Below are 24,892 nucleotides of genomic sequence, written 5' to 3' on the forward strand. Positions count from 1 at the left end.
AGGCTGGGGTATATAATGTATGTATCAGTATAAGAAGGCTGGGGTATATAATGTATGTATCAGTATAAGGAGGCTGGGGTATATAATGTATGTATCAGTATAAGGCAGCTGGGGTATATAATGTATGTATCAGTATAAGAAGGCTGGGGTATATAATGTATGTATCAGTATAAGGAGGCTGGGGTATATAATGTATGTATCAGTATAAGGCAGCTGGGGTATATAATGTATGTATCAGTATAAAAAGGCTGGGGTATATAATGTATGTATCAGTATAAGGAGGCTGGGGTATATAATGTATGTATCAGTATAAGGAGGCTGGGGTATATAATGTATGGTGTATCAGTATAAGAAGGCTAGGGTGTATAATGTATGGTGTATCCGTATAAGGAGGCTAGGGTATATAATGTATGTATCAGTATAAGGAGGCTGGGGTATATAATGTATGGTGTATTAGTATAAGGAGGCTGGGGGATATAATGTATGGTGTATTAGTATAAGGAGGCTGGGTATATAATGTATGTATCAGTATAAGGAGGCTGAGTATATAATGTATGGTGTACCAGTATAAGGAGGCTGGGGTATATAATGTATGGTGTATAAGGAGGCTGGGTATATAATGTATGTATCAGTATAAGGAGGCTGGGGTATGTAATGTATGGTGTATCAGTATAAGGTGGCTGGGGTATATAATTGACATTTTGTATATAATTGATAGATATTGATAGGGCCATCTCTAGCAGACATTGTTCTGGGGCCCTTCTGTGTTTTACCTTTTTCTAGGGTCTGTTTGTGGCTGTGAAAAGTTTGGCATGGTGGGAAATACAAGAATTGGTTTTGTTTATGCTTAGAAGCACACCCCCATATATCACAATAGCGTATTGAACTGAACATTTATTAGGACATATACATTGGTAGTATTAGATCTGAGGGGGCGGCTGCATCTTCACGGCCAGTTACAGCAGCTGCAGCTTGCCTGGAATACTAACCCCTCTGCACATTTCATGGAATAGGTAACTCCAGCTGCACAGATGTAGAATTTGTTTGCATTTAGTGGGTTTACATGAAGGCCATCGGTTTTATCCACACAGAAGTTGGTGTCCACATCCTGAGTGGGAGGATCCGTTGGAGGAGTGACTGGAGGCTCAGGGGTAGTGTCTCCAGGGTTAGCTGTGCTTGTAGTTGTGGTGGGGGTACCTGGAGTCGGAGTTGTCATGCCGCCACATATCTCTCCAGGACAGTTCACAGTTGAACCTAAATAAATTATAGAGAAAACATTAAAGCTAAAGTCCAGTTACTTGTTTCTCATAAAAATACAATAAATATCAATATTGTCTACAAAGCTCTTTACTGTTGCACCATCCTAAATTTCCATCTAGTATATATCCTTCTATAGTGCTCCATTCATTGAGAGGAACTCGCTGACCCCCCTAACTTTCCCAGTAAGAGATTGATCTATTGATTTATCATATATCCATCACTAGGATCCCTCATTTCCTCCTCATTGCAAGAATCTAGTAGGGAAGAGTTTGAATGGAGCGGTACTGTCCTAGTCACTGGCCCCAGTGGTCACATGTTCAAGGGGCTGCTGAGTCAAGTTATTTGCTGCATGGGCCCCATTCACACTGTACAGTTTTTTTATTATTTTTTTCTCCTACTCTCTCTCTCTCTCTCTCTCTGGGAAATTTGTTGACAATCGAGGAAAACTTGGAAGATAATAAAATGAAGATATACTGTATATATAGAGAGAGAGAGTTAAATGTTTCATTGAATGTTTAATGCAGACTGTGGAAGAAGAAATATCTTGCTCCTGTGTGGGCTAGAGAGGATCCTGCATCATTTCTCTTTTGAATGGTCACTTACTCTCCAGTAGGGACTTCAGGTGGCTGATGAGTGGATATTTCCCTTCATTACAAAAGCTTCCCTGGAAGTCATCTAAATCAATGGCCCAGACCATAGCACCGCCAAAGCCGCTTTCTTTTAAGAATCTCACCTTAAGGGAAGAAAAACAACATATAATGATGATGATGATGATGATGATGATATCAGCAGCCGCATTACATTATTATTATGCTTATAAAGAATATATGATTTACAATCTGAAGGGGGTAAAGTCCAGCAGGGGGCAAAAAATCATTATGGCGGGGGTGGGGGAAATTAAAAAATACATTATGCTCACCTGTCCCTGTGCCCCTGCTGCGCCGCATCCCCAGGCTCCCGTACCCCGACGGGCGTCCTCTTCTCCCGTTTTCCGCATACATCACGACCAAGGATGAACGACACAAATGTGTGGGACGGTGATTGCAGCAGTGTCCCGTCCCAGTCACTGACTGGCTGAGTGGGGCATCCATCAACCGTGTTGTGACATAGTCAGTGGGGAGCTAAGAAGACTGGGGTACAGGAGCCGGACATGGCACTGCATGGGCACCAGGACAGGTTTTTTTTATGTTCCCCCACCCCCAGTCTGGAATATTTTTTCCCCCGGCGTCAGACTTCCTCTTTAAAGGGGTTGTTCACCAAACATTTTTTTTCTTTTAAATCAACAGGCAACTGGAAGTGCCAGTGATTTATAATTTACTTCTATAAAAAGAAATTCCAGTCTTCCAGTACTTATCAGCTGCTGTGTGTCCTGCAGGAAGTGGTGTATTCTCTCCAGTCTGACACAGTGCTCTCTGCTGACACCTCTGTCCATGTCAGGAACTGTGCAGAGCAGCAGCAAATACCCATAGAAAATCTCTCCTGTTCTCTAAACTGAAAAGAATACACCACTTCCTGCAGGACATACAGCAGCTGATAAGACTAGAGATTTTTTAATAGAAATAAATTACAAATATCTGGCACTTTCTGGCGCCAGTTGATTTAAAAAAACTAAATTTTGGTGAATGGGGTTGTTTAATCCTTGGGGAACCATGTGTAGGACTAGTAAGATTAGACAACCAGTGTAACTTTCTAAGTAACTGGTTAGTGCTTGCTGGTCATCTATGAATTCATTTTGCATTCCCGAATATTGCAGAAAAAGGGGCATGCCTTTATTTTAGACTGGTGTACTCATACGTAGTGTATGGTGGTCCTTTCTATCTATTAGAGCAGGGGGTCACATCCCAGTCACTAATAGCCTATAGGTCTGCAGGGCCTACAGGATATGAGGATGAATGGGGGAGCAGGATGCTTACAGCTCATGCTCTGCCATTCCCTTTCACTCTATCTGCATTCAGAGAACACAGGTTAAAGGGAATCTGTCAGCTCCTGGGCCTTACCTGAGGTGCTGGAAGTGTGCTGTAGCTGGCAGCCCCCAGTAAGCATGGTGCCTTTTTGGAAATTTTCCGTGCAGCGTATTATGTACAATCTTATGTCTCCTACTGTACAAAAGAGTCACAGAGCAGTTGTTCGTGCCACACTCTGGCATGCATCCTCCTCCCTCTTCATGAATAATCAATGCTGCCAGGCCTCCTGCTCGCTCAGCTGTCAGATTGCAGATCAGTCCTCTGTAGGCAGTTTCTGTCTGAAAGAAACACTCAGGTATAATTGAATCTCTTCTCCCTAATGTGTTGAAGCTGTGGTCTAGTGGTAACTCACCTGTCTAGAGACCTGACAGCAGTTCATTCTCTGGTTTGAATCCCCTGATGGAAATTAAATAGATGTCTTTTTTTTTCTCATTATTGTATCATTTTTAGGCTATGTTCACACACAGTATTTTTGCTCAGTATTTTACAACGAAAACCAGAAGTGGATTGAGAACACAGAAAGGTTATTTAATAGCAAATAATTACTGTTATTTTAAAACAACGTCCAATATTTGCCATATTTGCCATCCGCTCAATTTCAACAGTGTGAGAACATAGCCTTTCTGTGTTCTCAATCCACTTCTGATTTTGGTTGCAAAATACTGAGCAAAAATACTGTGTGTGAACATAGCCTTAAAAATGATACAATAATGAGAGAAAAAAAAAGACATCTAATTATTTGCATCAGGGGATTTTCGCACCAGAGAATGAACTGCTGGCAGGTCTCCAGAGAGGTGAGTTACCCCTAGACCACAACCCCAACACATTAGGGAGAAGAGATTGCTTCACACATAAACTGCCTACAGAGGACTGATCTGCAATCTGACAGCTGAGCGAGCAGGAGGTCGAGCAGCATTGATTATTCATGAAGAGGGAGGAGGATGCATGCCAGAGTGTGACACTATCAACTGCTCTGTGACTCTTTAGTACAGTAGGAGACATAAGATTGTACATAATCCGCTGCACGGAAAATTACCAAAAAGGCACCATGCTTACTGGGGGCTGCCAGCTACAGCACACTGCCAGCACCTCAGGTAGGGCCCAGGAGCTGACAGAGTCCCTTTAAAGTGAAACTGTCACCCCCTGTTTGCATTTTGACACAGGTGCTCTCCACAGGTGTAAAGGGTAAATGTTACAGCTTTCATTACTTATTTTATATTATACCTCATGGTGCTTGTTCTGGTAAAAAGTTGTTTTTATCACATGTGGATTGGTATATGTGGACGGGGCCTCGCAGCCTCGCGGCCTATGTGCCACATCGCTCCGCCCCCTAGCCCCACCCCCATCCGTGACATCACTGCATAGGCCCTGCCTCAGCAGCAATAGGAAGGGCCAACCTAAAGCTCTAAGCCCCACCCCCTAGATTGTCCTACACCAATGGCCGATGAGGGGGCAGGGCCTATGCGGCGATGACGTCGCGGATGGAGGCTGGCCTAAGTGGTGCTAAGGGCTGAGCGATGTGGCACATAGGTCGCGAGGCCCCGCCCACATATACCAATCCACAGGTGATAAAAACGACTTTTTACCAGAACAAGCACCATGAGGTGTGATATAAAATAAGTAATGAAAGCTGTAACATTTACCCTTTACACCTGTGGAGAGCATTCAAAATGCAAAAAGTGGGTGACAGTGTCACTTTAAGGGTGAGTGCGAAATAACATCCTCTTTCCTCCCCTGCTCCAGCGCTGGTGGCTGCATACAGCCGCTGCAGCCCCCGGGTCCCTGTCCGCTTTCCGGACTGAGCGGGGACATGTGAGGTCTCCTCAGCCAGTCAGCAGCCAAGATGGGACCCCACTACGGCCGCTAACAGGCTAAGTAGACCTCACACGTCACGACCCAGGTCCCCGCTCAGACCAGGAAGAGGCCAGGGACCCGGGGACCAGAGCTGCTGTATGCAGCCACCAGCGAGGATGTAAGAGGATGTTATTTCTTTTACCCTCCCACTCCTTAGCACTTGCTAGAAAAAAATTGGTCTGGCCGGACTTCCCCTTTGAAGCTCCAGAAGTTATGTAAACAGCTCCATGAATGGGAAATGGGCAAGTTGCAGTTAAATAGGGCATTTCTAGCAGGGGCCTGATGCCAGAGGCACCTCTACCACCCCCCACAGCTTGCAGGTGGTCAGTGCTCGAGCGGTTGCACCACCTGCCCAATGCTATAAACTGCCCTGGCTATATTGCTATATGACCAGGTAAAACCTGTAGAGAGCATGGTTTCTTCTTGTAAAGGCTGGGCATAGGGGGTCTTCCTAGGGTGGGTGGAAACATATACCTATGTACAGTAGGTTGCACCTAAAAGAAGATACATATATACGACTCGACTCCTGTATCATGTTGGATTAAAGTTTTTTGGAACTACTTTTTGAAAGCCCACATTAAAGTAATCATAGCACAGCAAGGATTTACTAGGATATCTAAGGATCTTCTGCTATTCAGGTGGGCCAGTCCGACCCTACTGTTGTGCCTAAAAGCATATCAGCCATTTCAAACAAATTTCAAGATACAATGTACCTCAGCCAATGAAAGACTGACGCAAGCCTAATGGTGCGTTTACACAGAGAGATTTATCTGACAGATTTTGAAAGCCAAAGCCAGGAATGGATTTGAAAAGAGACGAAATCTCAGTCTTTCCTATATGACCCATTCCCTGTTTTTAGTCTGTTCCTGGCTTTGGCTTCCAAAATCTGTCAGATAAATCTGCCTGTGTAGATGCACCATTAGGCTATGTTCACACTACGGATGAGACCGGTTACTTAAGTACCGGCCGGATGATCTTTCCTCCGTGGAGCTCTGATGCGGGCGCATCAGCACGCGCCCGCATCAGAGCTTCCCATAGCACAGAGTGAAGCAAGCGGCCGGAGCCGCTTGCTTCACTGTGTGAACTGACAGGTCCTTCTGCGGACGGAATTCATTGAATTCCGTCCGCAAATAATGGACCTGTCAGTTGTTTGCGGCGCCGCATGGGAACCGGCAGGAGCGTATACGATGTGTGTACGCTCCAGCCGGGATCCCATAGTAAACAATGCTATGTTCCACCTCGCAAATCTACGGCTGTAGTTCTGCGGCGAGAACTACGGCCGTAGATTTACGTAGTGTGAACATAGCCTTAGGGTCCATTTATACAGAAAGATTATCTGCCTGATTATCTGTCAAAGATTTAAAGCCAATGCCAGGAATGGATTTGAAAAGAGGAAAAATCTCAGGCTTTTCTTTATGACCTGATATCTGTTTATAGTCGGTTCCTGGCTTTGGCTTCAAATCTTTGGCAGATAATCTGTCAGATAATCTTTCTGTGTAAATGGACCCTGAGTTGAAGTATGCACACCCCCAGGATATGTAAACTGGCTGCCATAACTATCAATGTGTCAGGGTGTTAGATTCTCAGTGCGCACTATAAATTTATAACTCGGAGCAGACAGTCAATATGACTCTTGAGGTGCATCCATAACACTGTTGTGTGTACACAGGAGACGTAGCACTATTTCTGGCTGTGATATGACGTCTAAATGGAAAGCTTCTGCTCTGTAGGCTGAATCTCTTTGTCCCTGGACTTATGGATAAAGCCTCTTCAGACTCTTCAGACCACCAGGTACCTCCTCTTTAATCTGACCCACGGATAGAACGGCGCTGTCACGGGGAAGCCGGTGCCGTGGTACCGGGGCTGAAGCACAGGAGGCGGGCCGGGCAGCCCTCAGTGGGAGGAAACCCCCGCTCCTCTATGACGCGGCTCCATTGATTCTAATAGAGCCGCGTCATAGAGGGGTGGGAATTCCCTCCCACTGGGGGTGGGCCGGCCCGTCTCCTGTGCTTCAGCCCCGGTACCTATGAATAGAACAGCGCCGTACACGCTTCCCCGCAACGCCGCCGTTCTATCTGTAGGTCAGATTAAAGAGGAGGTACCTGATGGTACATCCTCTTTAGGCACAAATGAAGAAGAGTGCTTATTTGTTATATTTATAATAAAACTTACTTTGCATTCATAACTTTCTTGGTCATCAAATCCAACCCACTCATTATCCTTGCAAGCATACGGCACTCTTTGGTCAGGAATCCATTTTACTGTGGTTCCTTTAAGCCAAGTGCAGATCTAAAGAGAACACACTGTGGTTTAGAATATCATTTAATGCAGTTATTAGCTATAGCCCTATAGACCTGAAAATCCGTCAATCATGTACTACAAATGGTATATCTCCTGATTATTACAGTATTAGGCCATGTTCACACAAAGTTTTGTATTAATCACCACTGTTGTTGCGAATTTGCAATAATGGCTGTGATTAATACAAACCTTTCGTACACTGCATTCTGAGGGAATCCCGGCAGGAGTGTATACACATAGGGAGACATTTATTAAGTCCAGCATTTTTTACGCCAGGCTTAGAAATGTCCCTGCAACTCCGGAATTCAAAGGATTTATGTAGAGGCGCACTGGGTCGCAGAATGGCCGGTGTCATACGCTGTGTGAACATGGCCTTACCCTGATAAGAGTAACATTATAACCACCTTTATATTAAAAGAGTTGTCCCATAAAATCAAGCCTAAAGCTCAGAATAGGGCATAACTAATAACAGGGGTCTGACCAGTGGAACCCATGAATTTCATGAAGGGGCCCCCAGGTCTCCACTGCGAAGGGATCAGGATCCTCCAAAGATGCAATGCTGTTATCTCCAGCTGTTCCCATAGAGAATAAGTGGCATGACGATCATGTGTGTACACCGTTACTCCATTCATCGGGGAGAGTTGGGTCTGAGATTGCAGGAGGTCCCAGAAGTCAGACCCCCCAGACGTCCCACTGATTTCTCATGTTCTAACCCTCCACACAGCCCCAAACCTAACCCTCCTGATTAGCACCAACCCTGAGGGTTAGGGTTGTTGTGTAGGCAGGGGATAGTTAAGTTAGTTAAGATAGTTAGTAGTAACCTTAAACTGACCCCTAAACCTGAAACGAAACATTCGGATTAGGGTCGGGGGTCCGGCAGGGTCTGATTTTGGCTGCTAGGAAGCCCGGAGTAGAGCAGCCAATGAAATTCGGCCGGGGCGGGGCTTGCCTGGAGAGGTCCCTTTACAGTATGGGATTTAGTCACTACCACTATGTAAGTGCCTCAGTGTACAAAGCTGTGTGTCTGTGTGTGTCTGTATATATATATATATATATATATATATATATATGTTGCTGGCTCTGTGTGTGTCTGTCTGTCTGTCCCTGTATGAGTATATATGTTACTTGCTGTATGTATTTGCCTCTATGTACAGCGTGTGTGTGTGTGTGTGTCTGTCTGTGTCCCTGTATGAGTATATATGTGGCTGGCTGTATGTGTGTGCCTCTGTGTACAGCATGTGTGTGTGTGTGTGTGTGTGTCTCTGTCCCTGTATGAGTATTTATGAAGCTGACTGTATGTATCTGCCTCTATATACAGCATGTACGCGTGTGTGTGTGTGTGTCTCTCTCTCTCTCTCTGTACGGGTATTCCTGACTGTATGTGTACATAAGACTGTATGTAAGTGCCTGTTATACAGCGTCTGTGTGTCTCTGAATAGTTATATATGTGCTTGACTATATGTGCCTCTGTATATGTACTTGTATGTGTCTCTATGTCCGTATGTGTATATGGGACTGTATGTATCTACCTTTGTGTACAGCATGTGTGTGTATGGGTGTATATGTGTGCATGTATGCATGTATGTATGTATGTATGTATGTGCTTGTGAGCAGTAGTGGATTATAATAGGGGCGTTTCAGGCAGCAGCCCGGGGCCCTGAGCTCCTGGGGGGGCCCATGACCACCCAAAAAGACTTGTACTTTCTGTGGTGTACTGTCTCCTGGTTACACTTCCGCCATGATTTGCAAAAAAAATTACTGTTTTTTTACGGCAATTTTGCACAAATCAGGACATCATGATATTATCTATCCCGTACTATGAACGCCAGGCTAGTGTTACCATAGTTACAGTGGAGTGGGGGGGCCCAGGCTTGGTGAACAGCCCGGGGCCTATGGTAAAGTTAATCCGCCCCTGCTTGTGAGCACAGCATGTGTGTGTTTCCCTGTATGGGTATATATGCATAGCTTCCAACTGTCCCGGATCCTGCGGGACAGTCTCGATTTCGGGGTGCTGTCCTGCCGTTCCGAAATGGTACCCAGGTTCCCAGTAAAAGAAAAACAACAAACCAGTAACTCACCTGTCAGACGATCCGAACAGCTCCTCTCCCAGCACAGCGCGCACTCCCATCATCCTCCGACTCGGGCAGCAGCAGGATATAGAGACACTGCCTGTGCCGGGTGTCCCTGCAGCCTCTATAATTCATGACAGAGGCTGCAGGACACATCTGGCACAGTCAGTGTCTCTATACCCTGCTGCCCAAGCCGGAGGATGATGGTAGTGTGTGCTCTGCCGGGAGAGGAGCTGCTAGGATCAGCTGACAGATGAGTTACTGGATTGTTGTTTTTCTGGTGGGGCACTATATTAGGGGGATCGGATACTATGTGGAGCACTATATTAGGGGGATTGGATACTATGTGGCACACTATATTGGGGGGGATTGGATACTATGTGGAGCACTATATTAGGGGGCTTGGATACTATGTGGGGCACTATATGGGGGATTTGATACTATGTGGAGCACTATATTTGGGGGATTGGATACTATGTGGGGGCACTATATTAGGGGGATTGGAAACTATATGAGGCACTATATTGGGGGATTGGATACTATGTGGGGCACTACAGTATATTGGGGGGTTTGGATACTGTGTGGAGCACTATATTAGGGGGATTGAATACTATGTGGAGCACTATATTTGGGTGATTGGATACTATGTGGAGCACTCTATTGGGGGGATTGGATACTATGTGGAGCACTATATTTGGGGGATTGGATACTATGTGGAGCACTATACTAGGAGGATTGGATACTATGTGGAGCACTATGTGGGGGATTGGATACTATGTGGGGCACTATATTAGGGGGATTGTATACTATGTGAAACACTATATTAGGGGGATTGGATACTATGGGGGGTACTATATTATGATATTTTATGGGGGCTGGAAGGGTGCTTTGTATGGCAGGGCTGCTTTTTAGTGCCAGTCCGGCCCTGTCTCCCTCTCTGTTCAGTTGTATCCGCAATTGCTGATACAACTGGCAGGAGCTCACTGCTCCCTCTTCTGCCTTCGGGACTCCCGCTCTGTGTAATACAGGCCGAGCGATTAGCTCTGCCATCATACACAGAAGCCAGACCTGACCAGAGGAGGACAGAACCCCAGAAAAGAGCAGGAACCTGGACAGGTGAGATCCCTAGAACTATTATTAGTTATTACTATTATTATCCCTAGAACTACAACCCCCATCATTCCCCGCTAACATTCATGATAGGAGTTGTAGGTTTGCAGCATGTGGCTTTCCAAGTTGCAGAACTACACCACTTATCATGCCCTGCTGACAGGTTATGATGGGAGTTGTGGGGCAAGTCAAATTTTGCACCAGGGCCCATCATCCTTTAGCTACGCCCCCGGTCCCGGCTCTCTGCCTGTGAGTGCGGTCTGTGGGGGTGACTGACAGGGAAAAGAGATGTCACACACTGCCGGGACATAGAAGCCTCATTTCTTGCCAATCCTCCCTAGTTATGGCCCTGTCTCTGCCCCGATGTCTGGATAGACATAGGCATCATTTTTTTCACATAAAAGGTTACTGGATTGAGGGAAGAAATCCAGGTAGGAAACATGACCCAATCTATTGGGAACTGCTAATGCCTTTATAAGCACAATCACCATGATTGGTTCCTTTTAAGACAAAAATATGAAAAATATTATTTCCTTATTATGCAGATTGAGAAAACAATAGACGCTTTGTTAAATAGAGGAGATGAATCAGAACCACTAACAATACTGCCAGAAGCCTGATAGACAGACAAGGTGTTAGAAGTTCATATCAGACTCCACTTTAAAGTGTCACTGTTGTTTAAATTTTTATTTTTTTTTTCTTGCAGAAATCAATAGTACAGGCGATTTTAAGAAACTTTGTATTCGGGGTTCATGAAAAAGCTGTTTGAATGTCAATGGAGAGGGGAGGAGTGGAGGAAGATGAGGCACCAAAACAGGACAGCAAAGAGTTAATTTACAGCTACATCACTGGCTATCTCCTCTAACAGTCAGCACTGACCTCTCTGACCTCTGAATACCAGCTTTCACACAGGTCCCACTGTGTAATCCTTTGTTCTCTGCTCTCTGCTGCCGACTAATCTCCCCCCTCCCCCTCCATAGGTTACACAGGGTCCGACTGTGTACAAGAGTTGAGATCGTGTATATAATGGAGGAGCCAACTACTGCTTAGTATACAATATGACGTCTTACATATAAATATAAGGTGCTAGAGGTTTGCATGGGCCCTCTGCTGCCACCAATGTTTGTGTCGAGAACTGCAGCTCCTGATCCCCTCCTCTGCTCAAGTGCTGCTGTACAGTGCTGTACAGAGCAGGGTCTCTGTATATTCATATATGCAGTAGTAGCTGGAGGAGGCTGTAGGACACAATGCTGTGTCCGGCAGCCTCTGCACAGTGGGCGGTGATCGTGCTAGAAGCAGAGCGAGCAGTGCAGAGGCTGCCGGACACAGCGATGGCGTCAGCCCCCCTTCCCCAGCAGTACACAGGGACCCTGCTATGTATACAGCTATTCAGCACCACTAGATCTGAGCAGGCAATCAGGAACAGCTTAGGTAGCCCTGCAATTCCCAACACAAATGTTGGTGGCAGCAGAAGGGTCAGCATCACACCTTACCTCAGTCAACAGTATATATATATATATATTTATGTACATATATAAATACAAAATACAAATACAAAAACAATAAATTTTTTAAAACAAAAGTTATATTAGAACGTAAGCTAACTTTATTAAAGCAATGTATTTTTTTTTTCTTCATTCTCCAGAGTACACCTTAAGGCTATGTTCACACTACGTATATGTCTGGCCGCATATTTTCGCGGCCGGACATATACGTGTTAAACTCCGGCCGAGAATTTACGCAAGTTGCGGCCGACTACGTACGGACCGCAAACTTACGCCCGTAGTCTACTTACGCTTCCCAAGCGCCCTGTGTAGCGATCTGACAGCGGTCTTTTACTTTGAAATCTTCGCCTAGCCCCGGACACCCCACAGAACCTTTTGGATCGGCATAGAAGAGCGGAAAAATGAAGAAATCACCACTACGTATGGGACCGCATGTTACTCTACGGGCGTAAGTTACGGCATTTTCATCCTCAAACAACGGTCTGGTTCATTTTTTACGGCGCCACATAGGATCCGGGCGTAAGTTCGTACATAGTGTGAACTGTGCAGCCGTAGATTGTATACTTTCCATTGTACACAAACTACGTAAATCTCCGGCCGCTTATTCACGGAATGCGCTACGTCCGGAGACTTACATAGTGTGAACATAGCCTTAAATTGTGCACATAATAAAGAAATATTATTTTTTTATATATTTAGATTTCCATTAGTCGTCCTACACCTTCTGTGTAGGTTTATATAAAATCTAGCGTAAGAAAAAAAAGATAGTTATGAACAGGGCATGGCAATACAGCCGTATAGGCCCATACATAGCTACATATAACAAATTCACATAAGCAAATAGATATGTAGACAAAAAACACCCCATGACAGTGACCCTTTTGTGCTATTGTGTGTCCCTAGGAAATGGTACCTCATAGTAGGCCCAGAATCCAGCTTCCCTGGTGTACGGCCCCGCTGATCCTGCTCCCGACACAGGAATCCCCACATCACATTTCTTAGGATCTGGGTTTCTGAACGTTCGGCCATAAGTTGGGAATCCAATTAAAAGCTTCTCTGCCGGGACTCCATTGTCCTTCCAATAATTCATTGCAAAATTCTAAGAGCAAAGTGGACATTTGACGATTGAGTTACAGAGCGTGGAGGAATGACCAGACCGCATATGCTGAATCCTGAACAACACAACACAGCAAACTTTAAGGTCGCTCTTACACATTGCAGTACTGCATCAAAAATGCATGCACATTTGGAGTTTCATTGAAGATACTGCAGCATACTTCACAGCCATTACATAGTTCTATAGATTGCAAATTACTTAAAAAAAAAATAATTCTCCAGTTTTACAGTACTTATCAGCTGCTGTGTGTCTTATGTGAAGTGGTGAATTCTGGGAATTTGGACTCTGGGCAGTTCCTGACATGGACAGAGGTGGCAGCAGAGAGCACTATGTCAGACTGAAAAGAATACACCACTTTCAGGACATACAGCAGCTGATGAATACTGGAGTTTTTTTAATGGAATTTTTTAACAAATCTGTATAACTTTCTTACAGCAGTTGATTAAAAAAAAATCTCTGGAGTACCCCTTTAAATATATATAATGGCAGTTATTGATTACGACCATCCAAATATTCAACTTGCTCATTATTTACCACCTGTTTTTTGTTTTTTTTATCAGTTCACGCATTGTTTTATTTTTACTCAAAAAAGAAAAATACTATTGTATTATACCAAAAATGTTAAAATAATAAACTAGTCATTTTATTTATCATTAGGATTCGACACTATTGTTTAACACTGTCCAGGCCTAGCTGCATGCTTGTCCAGAGGCTTGCATAATAAAGTGCACTGAGTGGGAGTGCATATTTAGGCCAGGTTCACACTATGTAAAAACAACGGCCATATTTCATAACAACTGCCATTGTGCAAACAACGGCCATTTTTCTTTTTTACAAATAATGGCTGATGTTAGCAGAACTACGGCTGACGTTATGAAATACGGACGTTGTTTTTACATAGTGTGAAGCTGGCCTAAAATGCTGAGAGGGTTAATCACAGTGAGTTCATCAGCAACTAGACCTCGGATTAACCCTCCCAGCATTACAAATAAGCTACAATTCATTATACATCATCATATATCATCATACATTCATTATACATTATATATTCATCATACATCATCATACATCATACATTCATCATACATCATCACACATCATCACACATTCATTATACATTTATCATACATTCATTATACATCATCATACAATCATTATACATTTATCATACATTCATTATACATTATATATTCATCATACATAATCATACATCATCATACATTCATTATACATTCATTATACATTTATCATACATTCATCATAACATTCATCATACATCATTATACATTCATCAAACATCATACATCATTATACATTCATCTTACATCATTATTCATCATACAATCATACATTCATCATACATCATACATTCATCAAACATCATCATACATCATTATACATTCATCTTACATCATTATTTATCATACATTCATTATACATTCATCTTACATCATTATTCATCCATTATACATCATTATGCATTCATTATACATCATCATACATTCATCATACATTCATCAAACATCATCATACATCATTATACATTCATCTTACATCATTATTCATCATACATTCATTATACATTTATCATACATTCATTATTCATCATAACATTTCTTACAATGTTAAAGTATTCTAACTCTCCGTAGTCGGCGGACCCCTTGCACAGAGGGCTGTTGTGTCCAGACTGAGTGTCCCAGCCCAAGTCATTACGCTGATAAAATCCAGTAATCTGTGGAGGAACACAGCAAGGTCATTCCGGGTTCATGCTCAAGATTGCACAAAATGTAACTTACACCATATACTGTAGACTCATCATCCTATGATCTTCTATTACACAATGAAAACCACCAACCATTACAGAGCAGTCACAGCGCAAAGCTTTGCACAACCCCATGATCTCTATGATTTTCTTGCTTTATTTAGACTCACTCTCCGATATTTGCCATCTCATATCCAGCATCTATGGTCCCTTTCCCTGCTGACACCGCTGCTGTGATAAGAAGCCTTGGACGACCGGATGATTTTGATTCTTCGCCAAATGCATCCAGCATTTCCTAATACAGAAAAGAGAAAAGCAGGTGACTCCAAAGCAAACGGTCATCTCCAGATCAGGCTCAGAGCTGAAGGGTCAAGGAGGCGGGCCTGGGCTTGATTGACACACAGCTTGTATTTCCAGTACTGTCCATAGCCTAAGAAAGGAACCTGATAACCAAAAGATCTGTTCAGTATGCAGCAATGCCATTATCTGTAGTAAAATAATAAGGAACAGTAAACTATAAAACTAAAATAACTGGGAGAATAAATAATATTGTTCAAGACCTATTCATATCGGATTTATTCCTATTCACTTAGGGTACTATTACATGGGCCGACTACAGCCGGATCATTTTATGAAACGAGCCCTGATCTGCTAGATCGGCGCTCGTGTAATGGACCTATTAGACAGCTTGATAATCGGCAGCAAGGGCTGCATGGACATTGTTAGCGATGTCCATGCAGTCCCTGCCCAAACACCTGACACCTTACCCGGTCCCGGTGGCTGCAGCGTCAGCTGACAGGTGGCTTAGCCAATCACAAGCTGGGACCGCCATGACCTGTGATTAGCTAAATGGCCTGTCAGCTGACCGGCTGCTCAGACGCTGCAGCCACTGGGACTGGAAATCTGCGGAGCACCGGAGAGGAGACGGGGAGAGGTAAGGTGTTTGGGGAATTGTCAGCTGTCAGCTGCCCTGAGGCAAGGATAACATAGTCTGGAGCTTCAGCAGAACCAAGCGTGATATCAATGTGATCTGATAGGATGAAATGTCATATGTCACATAGCTGCCATGGCTGTTATTATGAAGAGAAGCCAAATTTGTGAGCATTGCCTTAATGACAAGTAACGTCAAGTCAATCTTTAAACAATGATCATAAGAGAAAAAAAAAAGCATTGCTTTAAAGGGGTACTCTGGCGAAAATCTTTTTCTTTCAAATCAACTGATTTCAGAAAGTTATATAGACTTGTAATTAAATTTAAAAATCTCAGTCCTTCCCATACTTATCAGCTGCTGTATGTCCTGCAGGAAGGGGTGTATTCTCTCCAGCCTGACACAGTGCTCTCTGCTGCCACCTCTGTATTTGTCAGGAACTGGCCAGAGCAGCCTCAAATCCCCATAGAAACCTCTCCTGCTCTGGACAGTTCCTGACGTGGACAGAGGTGGCAGCAGAGAGCACTGTGTCAGTCAGGAAAGAATATATTACTTCCTGTGAGACATACAGCAGCTGATAAGTACTGTAAAATTGGAGATTTTTAAATAGAAGTAAATTATGACTATCTGAAACCAGTTGATTAGAAAGAAAACTATTTTTGCCGGAGTATCCCTTTAACCAATGTAACATTCTATCACCAGCTGTGAAACAACAGGACCGCACAAGATGTGTTTTCTGTAAAAAGCAATATTGTAAAACAGTTGTAAACAAGCAGATGTATAAAGTGTGAGGCCTGACCTGTATCAGTATAGTAAATATCTGCTTATCCTCAGGAGGGCTACCTCGAGATCCTGGGTACTCAAAATCAAGGTCAATTCCATCAAAGTCATATTGTCTGAGATACGCTACCACAGACTGAATGAAAACTGACCGGTTCCCAGCAGAAGCAACCATATCTGTGAACCTAAAGCCAAAACATGGAAAGCGGTAAAGAGATTTAGGATTTCATTTAAAAATAAATAAATATATATACATATACAGTGGTACCTTGCTTTAAGAGTAACTTGGTTTAAGAACGTTTTGGTTTAAGAGCTCACAGTTTTTCAAAATTATAACTTGGTGTAAGAGCATTGCTTTGGTTTAAGAGCTCCCTGTACTGGGTGGGAGGGGGAGTGGGGGAGGGGCATGGTCTGCATAGCGGGGTCTACAGCCCTGTACTCTGACCCAGGAAGTCTCCCTCACCTTCCAAATCATAGCAGATCCACTTCAGGCTGGGGCTTACATCAGGGGACAGGACTGTGGAGGTAATCTCTCCATAGCTGTAACCAGTGGCGGATTATAATATGGGCGGTTTGGGCGGCCTCCCGGGGCCCGAGGCTCCAAGGGGGCCCATGCCACGCCGCCCACATTATGATCTGCCACAGCTGATGCGCGGCTGCCAGAGGTGTCCCATCCTATCCCCGGCAGCGTGTGCATCAGAGAGCTCCCCGTGCACCTGTGGCTGTGACTTCCGGCGCACGGGGAGCTCTCTGATGCGCGCGCTGCCGGGTATAGGACGGGACACCTCCGGCAGCCGCGCATCAGCCGGGGACAGACCAGGAGGCTCGACGGGGGAACGGGTGGCAGATGAGTTGTGTTCTGTTTTTTTTTTTTTTTGTGTGTGTTATCTGCTGTGCACAGGGGGGGGGGGGGCAGAGGGGGACCATCTATAAGGGGGGGGGGGTAGAGGGGGACCATCTATAAGGGGGGGGGAAGAGGGGGACCATCTATAAGGAGGGGGGCAGAGGGGGACCATCTATAAGGGGGGGAGAGGGGGACCATCTATAAGGGGGGGCAGAGGGGGGCCATCTATAAGGGAGGGGCAAGAGGGGACCATCTATAAGGGAGGGGGGAGAGGGGGACCATCTATAAGGGGGGGCAGAGGGGGGCCATCTATAAGGGAGGGGGGAGAGGGGGACCATCTATAAGGGGGGAGGAAGGGGGACCATCTATAAGGGAGGGGGGAGAAGGAAGAGGGGGACCATCTATAAGGGGGGGCAGAGGGGGACCATCTATAAGGGGGGAGAGGGGGACCATCTCCTATAGGATTAGCACCCTCCTCTCCTGACATCCTCTGTGCTGCTGTGACCTCTCCTATAAGAACAGCACCCTCCTCTCCTGACATCCTCTGTGCAGCAAGGGACCAAACATTATATTTATTGGGGACAGCATGGGGGGGCATATATGGATATGGATTATATATATTATATATATGGGCATATATGGATATGGATTATATATGGATTATAATGTGGGCGGATTGACCGGGGGGGGGGGGGGCAGGTTGAGTGGACAGCCCGGGGCCCAGGGTACATTTGATCCACCACTGGCTGTAACCGCTCTCTCCCCGGACAGAGAGTGCTGCTATACGGTACCCACATCTGCCCTGCTCATTCCTGCAGTCTCTGTCCGCCCTTGTGTTTCCCATCCTTTCCATTACTGGACAGTAACCTATAATATCACATATTCTGCTGTTTCTAAACGTTTGTTTCATTTGATTTATTAAGAATAAAAAAAAAAAACATTATTTTTGGGGCGTGGAACCAATTGTCTGCATTTCAATGATTTCTTATGTGAAAATTTGCTTTGGTTTAAGAGTGATGTGGATTACAAGCGATGTCCTGGAACGAATTATGCTCGTAATCCTCGGTACCACTCGGTACCACTGTAATCTCTCCATAGCTGTAACCCCTCTCTCCCCGAACAGAAAGTGCTGCATTTATTTGCCCACATCTGCCCTGCTCATTCCTTCATGCTCCCGGCAGTCTCTGTCAGCCCTTGTCTTTCCCATCCTCTCCATCCCTGCTATAATGTGCCTGCACTTACACTCAGCCATTCGCACTGCTGTATAGAGAAGTCTCTGTCACTGTCCTCCTGCACAGCTCTGTGATTCTCACTTCCTGATTGGTTCATGCTGAACACACCCCCTTCCCCACTGCTGTCATGTAACCACACAGATCTCTGACAGCCGCCCTGCTTCTCTATTCTAGCCTGTTGTACTACACTGCTGCATTATGGGGATCTGCAGTTCCCCATAATCCACAAACTGCTGCTGTTTTTCAGGTTTATGAAGTTAGTATGCATTATAATCCACATGCTGATTGCTATACTGTACAGTAATTTATAACAGATTTAGCTGTTTCTGAACATCGGCCCCGGATCGAATTATACTGGTAATCCAAGGCATCACTGTATATATATACAGTGGTACCTTGGTATAAGAGTAACTTGGATTAAGAGCGTTTTGGTTTAAGAGCTCACAGTTTTTCAAAAATGTGACTTGGTTTAAGAGCATCGCTTTGGTTTAAGAGCTCCCTGTACTGGGTGGGAGGGGGAGTGGGGGAGGGGCATGGTCTGCATAGCGGGGTCTACAGCCCTGTACTCTGACCCAGGAAGTCTCCCTCACCTTCCAAATCATAGCAGATCCACTTCAGGCTAGGGATTACATCAGGGGACAGGACTGTGGAGGTAATCTCTCCATAGCTGTAACCCCTCTCTCCCCGGACAGAGAGCGCTGCATCTATGTGCCCACATATGTCCTGCTCATTCCTTCAGGCTCCCTGCAGTCTCTGTCAGCCCTTGTGTTTCCCATCCTCTCCATTACTGTACAGTAACTTATATTATTACATATTCTGCTGTTTCTAAATGTTTGTTTCATTTGTTTTACATGTTATTCAGAATAGTAAATCATTATTTTTGAGGTATGGAACCAATTGTCTGCATTTCTATGATTTCTTATGAGAAAATTTGCTTTGGTTTAAGAGTGGATTTGGATTACAAGCACGGCCCCGGAACGAATTATGCTCGTAATCCAAGGCACCACTGTGTATATATATATATATATATATATACATATATATATACACACACACACACACACACACACAGGCTTACTTTTGCGTTCCAAAGTTCCAACCACCAATTGCCAATAATGTCACCAGTTTTGGATTGCTGAAAATAAGAGAACAAAACTAAATCTTAGTATTTGGTTTATACAGGACACAGGAGCTGGATGGACGGACCTCTTGTAGTTTATGTTCTAGACCTGAACAATGGGCAGATACAATGATGCTACGGTGAACCCAAGGAAAGGGGAATAATATTACTGACATACCAACCTCTGCTTTAGATCATTAAACTGTTTATACAGGACGTCATCATTCCACTCATACGGCGCAATCTTATGTTCGCTCATGGTGGCGAAGGCATATATGAGATGAGTGCAGAGCTGCGGGTCAACATTCCCTGGCATGTACTTTCCCTGGTCAGGCCGATACTGGGACCAGTTTGTAAAGTAGCAAACCAGCTTGTAGGTAGAACCTTTAAGGAGTAAAGAAAGATCAATGTAATTCTCAGTGTAATGCACAATGTGTCCTAACCCAAAGGCTATCCTAATCCAAGTAGTATCCTAATCCAAGTGATATCCTAATCTTAGTGGTATCCCAATCCAAGTGGTATCCCAATCTAAGTGGTATCCTAATCCAAGTGGTATCCTAATCCAAGTGGTATCCTAACCCAAAGGCTATCCTAATCCAAGTAGTATCCTAATCCAAGTGGTATCCTAATCCAAGTAGTATTCTAATCCAAGTGGTATCCCAATCCAAGTGGTATCCTAACCCAAAGGCTTTCATAATCCAAGTGGTATCCCAATCCAAGGGCTATCCTAATCCAAGTGGTATCCTAAACCAAAGGCTATCCTAACCCAAGGGCTATCCTAACCCGAAGGCTATCCTAATCCAAGTGGTATTCTAATCCAAATGGTATCCTGATCCAAGTGGTATCCTAACCCAAAGGCTATCCTAATCCAAGTGGTATCCTAACCCAAAAACTATCCTAATCCAAGTGGTATCCTAATCCAAGTAGTATCTTAATCCAAGTGGTATCCTAATCCAAAAACTATTCTAATCCAAATGATATCCTAATCCAAAGGCTTTCCTAATCCAAGTGGTATCCTGATTCAAGTAGTATCCCAATCCAAATGATATCCTAATCTAAATGGTATTCTAATCCAAGTGGTATCCTAATCTAAAGGATATCCTATTCCAAGTGATATCCCAATCCAAGTGGTATTCTAACCCAAAAGATATCCTAATCCAAGTGGTATCCTAACCCAAGTGGTATCCTAACCCAAGTGGTATCCTAACCCAAGTGGTATCCTAATCCAAGTGATATCCTAACCCAAGTGGTATCCTAACCCAAGTGGTATCCTAATCCAAGTGGTATCCTAACCCAAGTGGTATCCTAATCCAAGTGGTACCCTAATCCAAGATACAGTCTAGCATTCTGTCACCTTCTCCTCCAGCTTCTTCTTCACTTGCTCCGACACTGTACTTCTTATTTTCATGCTTTATTTGTAACTTTTATTTAAATATTATTTTTAAATAACTTTATCTTAACATATGACATCATTCAGTATCTTACCCAGCTGAATATGCAGCAGCAGAAATAGACCTGTGTCATGGAGAAAACAGAAACATCATTTCTATACAATGGCAACACAGTCCATGCTGAATGTATGTACAATTCCTCCAAGGCCCCTTATTGTATGACAGCTCCCAGTAATCTTTTACTAATAATAGAGACCCAAACCCCACAGGGACATACTAAGAATAGAGGAAAACATTGATAGACAGTGAAGTAACAATGGTCATGGCTCTTACCCGCCCAAAGCAGCATCTTGCTCATTTCTCTGTCTGTCTCGGCACTGTCCAGGAGTCTGGGATGGCGTTTTATAGAGAAGGATTGAGCGATATCAGTGTGGGAGCTGGACAGGTGGATCCAATGAAAAAAAATTCAGTCGTAGATTTTAAAGAAAAAAATAATAAATAAGTCTTGGCAAAAAAATAGAGGCAGCTGGGAGCTTGGCATAGATCTTGAAATAGCAAAGCTGGAATGGTACTAGGAGGATTCTGGCTATCAGGCGCAATGAAAAATAGAGCAACAAAACACAGCAATCACTGATCTCAAGGAGAACAGTGAAAAAAATCCAATGGAGTACTCAATTAAGAGTCTCCATTGATTGCCCCCTACAAAATTTGAATATGCAAATAAGGGGTCTGTGGAGTCTCAGTTACGAGTCTCAAAACATGGGAATAGCCAGATATCCCTCTCTCCAGAGAAGGAAGCCTGTTGCCAAGGGGTGCCCCCCAGTGGGGAGAACACTGTTCTCTTTGAGTTCAGTGATTGCTGTGTTTTGTTGGTCTATTTATCATTGCCCCTGATAGCCAGAATCCTGCTCCACACTGATGAGGGGCAACGACCCTGAAACAGCTGTATGTGGATGGATGCCTGCCTTGGTAACCCATGTCTTATGTCGTTACACTTGCAACAGAGTCAGACTTTGACTTATAGGGGCCACCCTGGTGTTTCCCTATTTAGGTCCCAATGCTCGCAACAGAGTGAGGACCTGAGGGACTACATATCAGGGTGGTTTGGTGTTCTTCCCACTGGGAGGCACCCCTTGGCAACAGGCTTCCTTCTCTGGAGAGAGGGATATCTGGCTATTCCCGTGTTTTGAGACTCACAACTGAGGCTCCACGGACCCCTTCTTTGCATATTCAAATTTTGTAGGGGCCAATCAGTGGAGACTCTTAAATGAGTACTGAGTGCATAAACCTGATAACACAGCAGCAGTTTGTAGATACAGAATGGAGCTGCAGATCCCCATAATGCAGTAGCGTAGTACAACAGGATAGAATAGAGAAGCAGGGCTGCTGTCAGAGATCTGTGTGGTCACATGGGGAAGGTGGTGTGTTTAGCATGGACCAATCAGGAAGTGAGTATTACAGAGTTGTGCAGGAGAGCAGTGACAGAATCTTTTCTTTTTAGCAGTATATATGGCTGAGTGTAAGTGCAGGCACATTATAGCAGAATTGTGAATAGCTGAGTGTGAGTGTATAACAGGAATGGAGATGATGGGAAACACAAGGGCTGACAGATCTGCCATTAATTGGAAGGTGAGGGAGACTTGCTGGGTAAGAGTACACTGCTGTTGACCACCTTGTGTAGGCAATGCCCCTCCCGCACAGATTTTGTAACCAGAAATTTTTATTAACATTATATTTTTTTTCTGTGTTAGAGATGAGTGAACCTCGAGCAAGCTGGAGTTCATCCGAACCCGATCGTTCGGCATTTGATTAGCGGTGGCTGCTGAAGTTGGATAAAGCCCTAAGGCTATGCGGAAAAGATGGATATAGTCATTGGCTGCATCCATGTTTTCCAGACAACCTTAGAGCTTTATCCAACTTCAGCAGCCCCAGCTAATCAAATGCTGAGCGATTGGGTTCGGATGAACTCGAGCATGCTCAAGGTTCGCTCATCACTAATACAGAATAGAAATGAGCAAACCTTGAGCATGCTCGAGTTCATCCGAACCCAATCGCTCAGCATTTGATTAGTGGTGGCTGCTGAAGTTGCTCATTCGAGCTTGGTACTCCTTCGAGCATTAGGGTAATCGATGGTACACGTTACTCGGACGAGCATCTCGCGATACTAGAGAAAGTCTGTTTCCTGTAAGTTTGGGTGCTATTTCGCAGCCAATAAACATGCAGGAGACTCTTTGGTACATCCTGCAATCACGTGGGACCCATACATGTCGATAGCAGCGATTGGTTGGCCACATCAGATGACCCTGCCATATAAAAATCTTGGCCAGCAAGGCTAAGCTCATATGCATGCTGGAAGAGATTAGGGACAGAGCTGCTGCTGGTCAGGGAGAGCGTTAGGGAGGGAATTAGCGTTCCAGTAGGCAGGGAATACTAGCGAAACAATCAAACAGCCCTTGTAAGGGCTTCAAATCGTTTTTAAATTATATTACTTCAGACTTCTGGCTGGGACTTGCAGTGCAGCTACCACGATTTCAGCAGCACACTGTGGTGATCGGCTGTTGGCAGAAAGGGGACATTAGGTGTTGCTCACAGACCCCTAAGAAGTGCTCAGTACTATTTTATTGGGACCACTAGTATATTTTCTGATTTCTGTATTTCTTACGCAAGGCCTATCTAAGTTCACTACTGCTTGCACAGAGTAAAGGGGGTGTCACAGAGTGTGTATAGGTGCAGTCATCACCAGTATATCACAGCCCCACAAAAAAATAGTGGGACCACTAGTATATTTTCTGATTTCTGTATTTCTTACTCAAGGCATATCTAAGCTCTGTATACTGTGCAGTGTCAATAAAATGGTGAACCCAAGGGGTAAGGGTCGAGGAAGGGGGCGTGGAGTTCCAAGCGATGCAGTGGGCAGAGGCCTTGTTTCAGGGCAGGGTGACACAGGGAGCAGTGGCACACCACAGTCATCCACTCCCTAGCTTCTTTGCCCAACTCACAGGGTCTCATGGTAGACTGATATTGAAACCGCAGCAGTGTGAACAGGTGATCACGTGGATAGCGGATAATGTGTCCAGTAACTTACCCACCACCCAGACTTCCACGCAGTCCACCCACGCTACCCAAGGGAGTGTAACCCTTGCTCCAGCAGCTCAGCCTCCTTCCCCACAGCCTGGCCCCTCCAGGGAAAGAAGGGATTCAGATCCACCACCACCAACATGCTCCCAGGAACTCTTTTCTGGACCCTTTCCTGAGTCTCAGCACATTTATTACAAATTTATTACAAAGACTGCACAGTGTTTTGCTCATTCTGGAAAGATGATGCTCAGTGATCCACAACTCAAGGATCTCTTATCAATATCTTTCTCCTTTAAGAGTGGATTATTGGTTTTGTCTGCCCATTCACTTGCCCATCTTTCCAAATGAAATATGAGAAGGATCTTCACATTAAAATGCAGAAACATGTGTTTCTTTTATTACCAAATAGTGCTACAATGAACAATGCAAACTTTACTGTCTAATTCTGTGTTTGTCTCTCTCACTTTTTTTTTTTTGTAAAATTTGGAAACCGAGTGGTAGACTTTGTCAGTATTCTGTTCTGTATACAGACCTGTGTGTGTCTATATACAGACCTGTGTCTGTCTGCTGGCATAAA

The 24,892-nt window shown here is 44.4% G+C and overlaps 1 protein-coding gene across 1 annotated transcript; it reads right to left on the reverse strand.

The window, feature by feature from the left end:
• Window positions 1-876: 876 nt before the first annotated feature.
• LOC138768064 (acidic mammalian chitinase-like) lies at window positions 877-21,586 on the reverse strand. Its single transcript, XM_069946079.1, is given in 12 exon segments — window positions 877-1,254; window positions 1,864-1,993; window positions 7,251-7,367; window positions 12,977-13,162; window positions 14,802-14,884; window positions 14,887-14,912; window positions 15,113-15,237; window positions 16,670-16,835; window positions 19,805-19,861; window positions 20,029-20,230; window positions 21,332-21,361; window positions 21,571-21,586. Coding segments are annotated over 12 exon segments (1,446 nt in total). The 3' UTR covers window positions 877-946.
• Window positions 21,587-24,892: the final 3,306 nt, after the last annotated feature.

The sequence above is a fragment of the Dendropsophus ebraccatus genome, chromosome 11, assembly GCF_027789765.1.
Source record: "Dendropsophus ebraccatus isolate aDenEbr1 chromosome 11, aDenEbr1.pat, whole genome shotgun sequence".
NCBI classification, from domain to species: domain Eukaryota; kingdom Metazoa; phylum Chordata; class Amphibia; order Anura; family Hylidae; genus Dendropsophus; species Dendropsophus ebraccatus.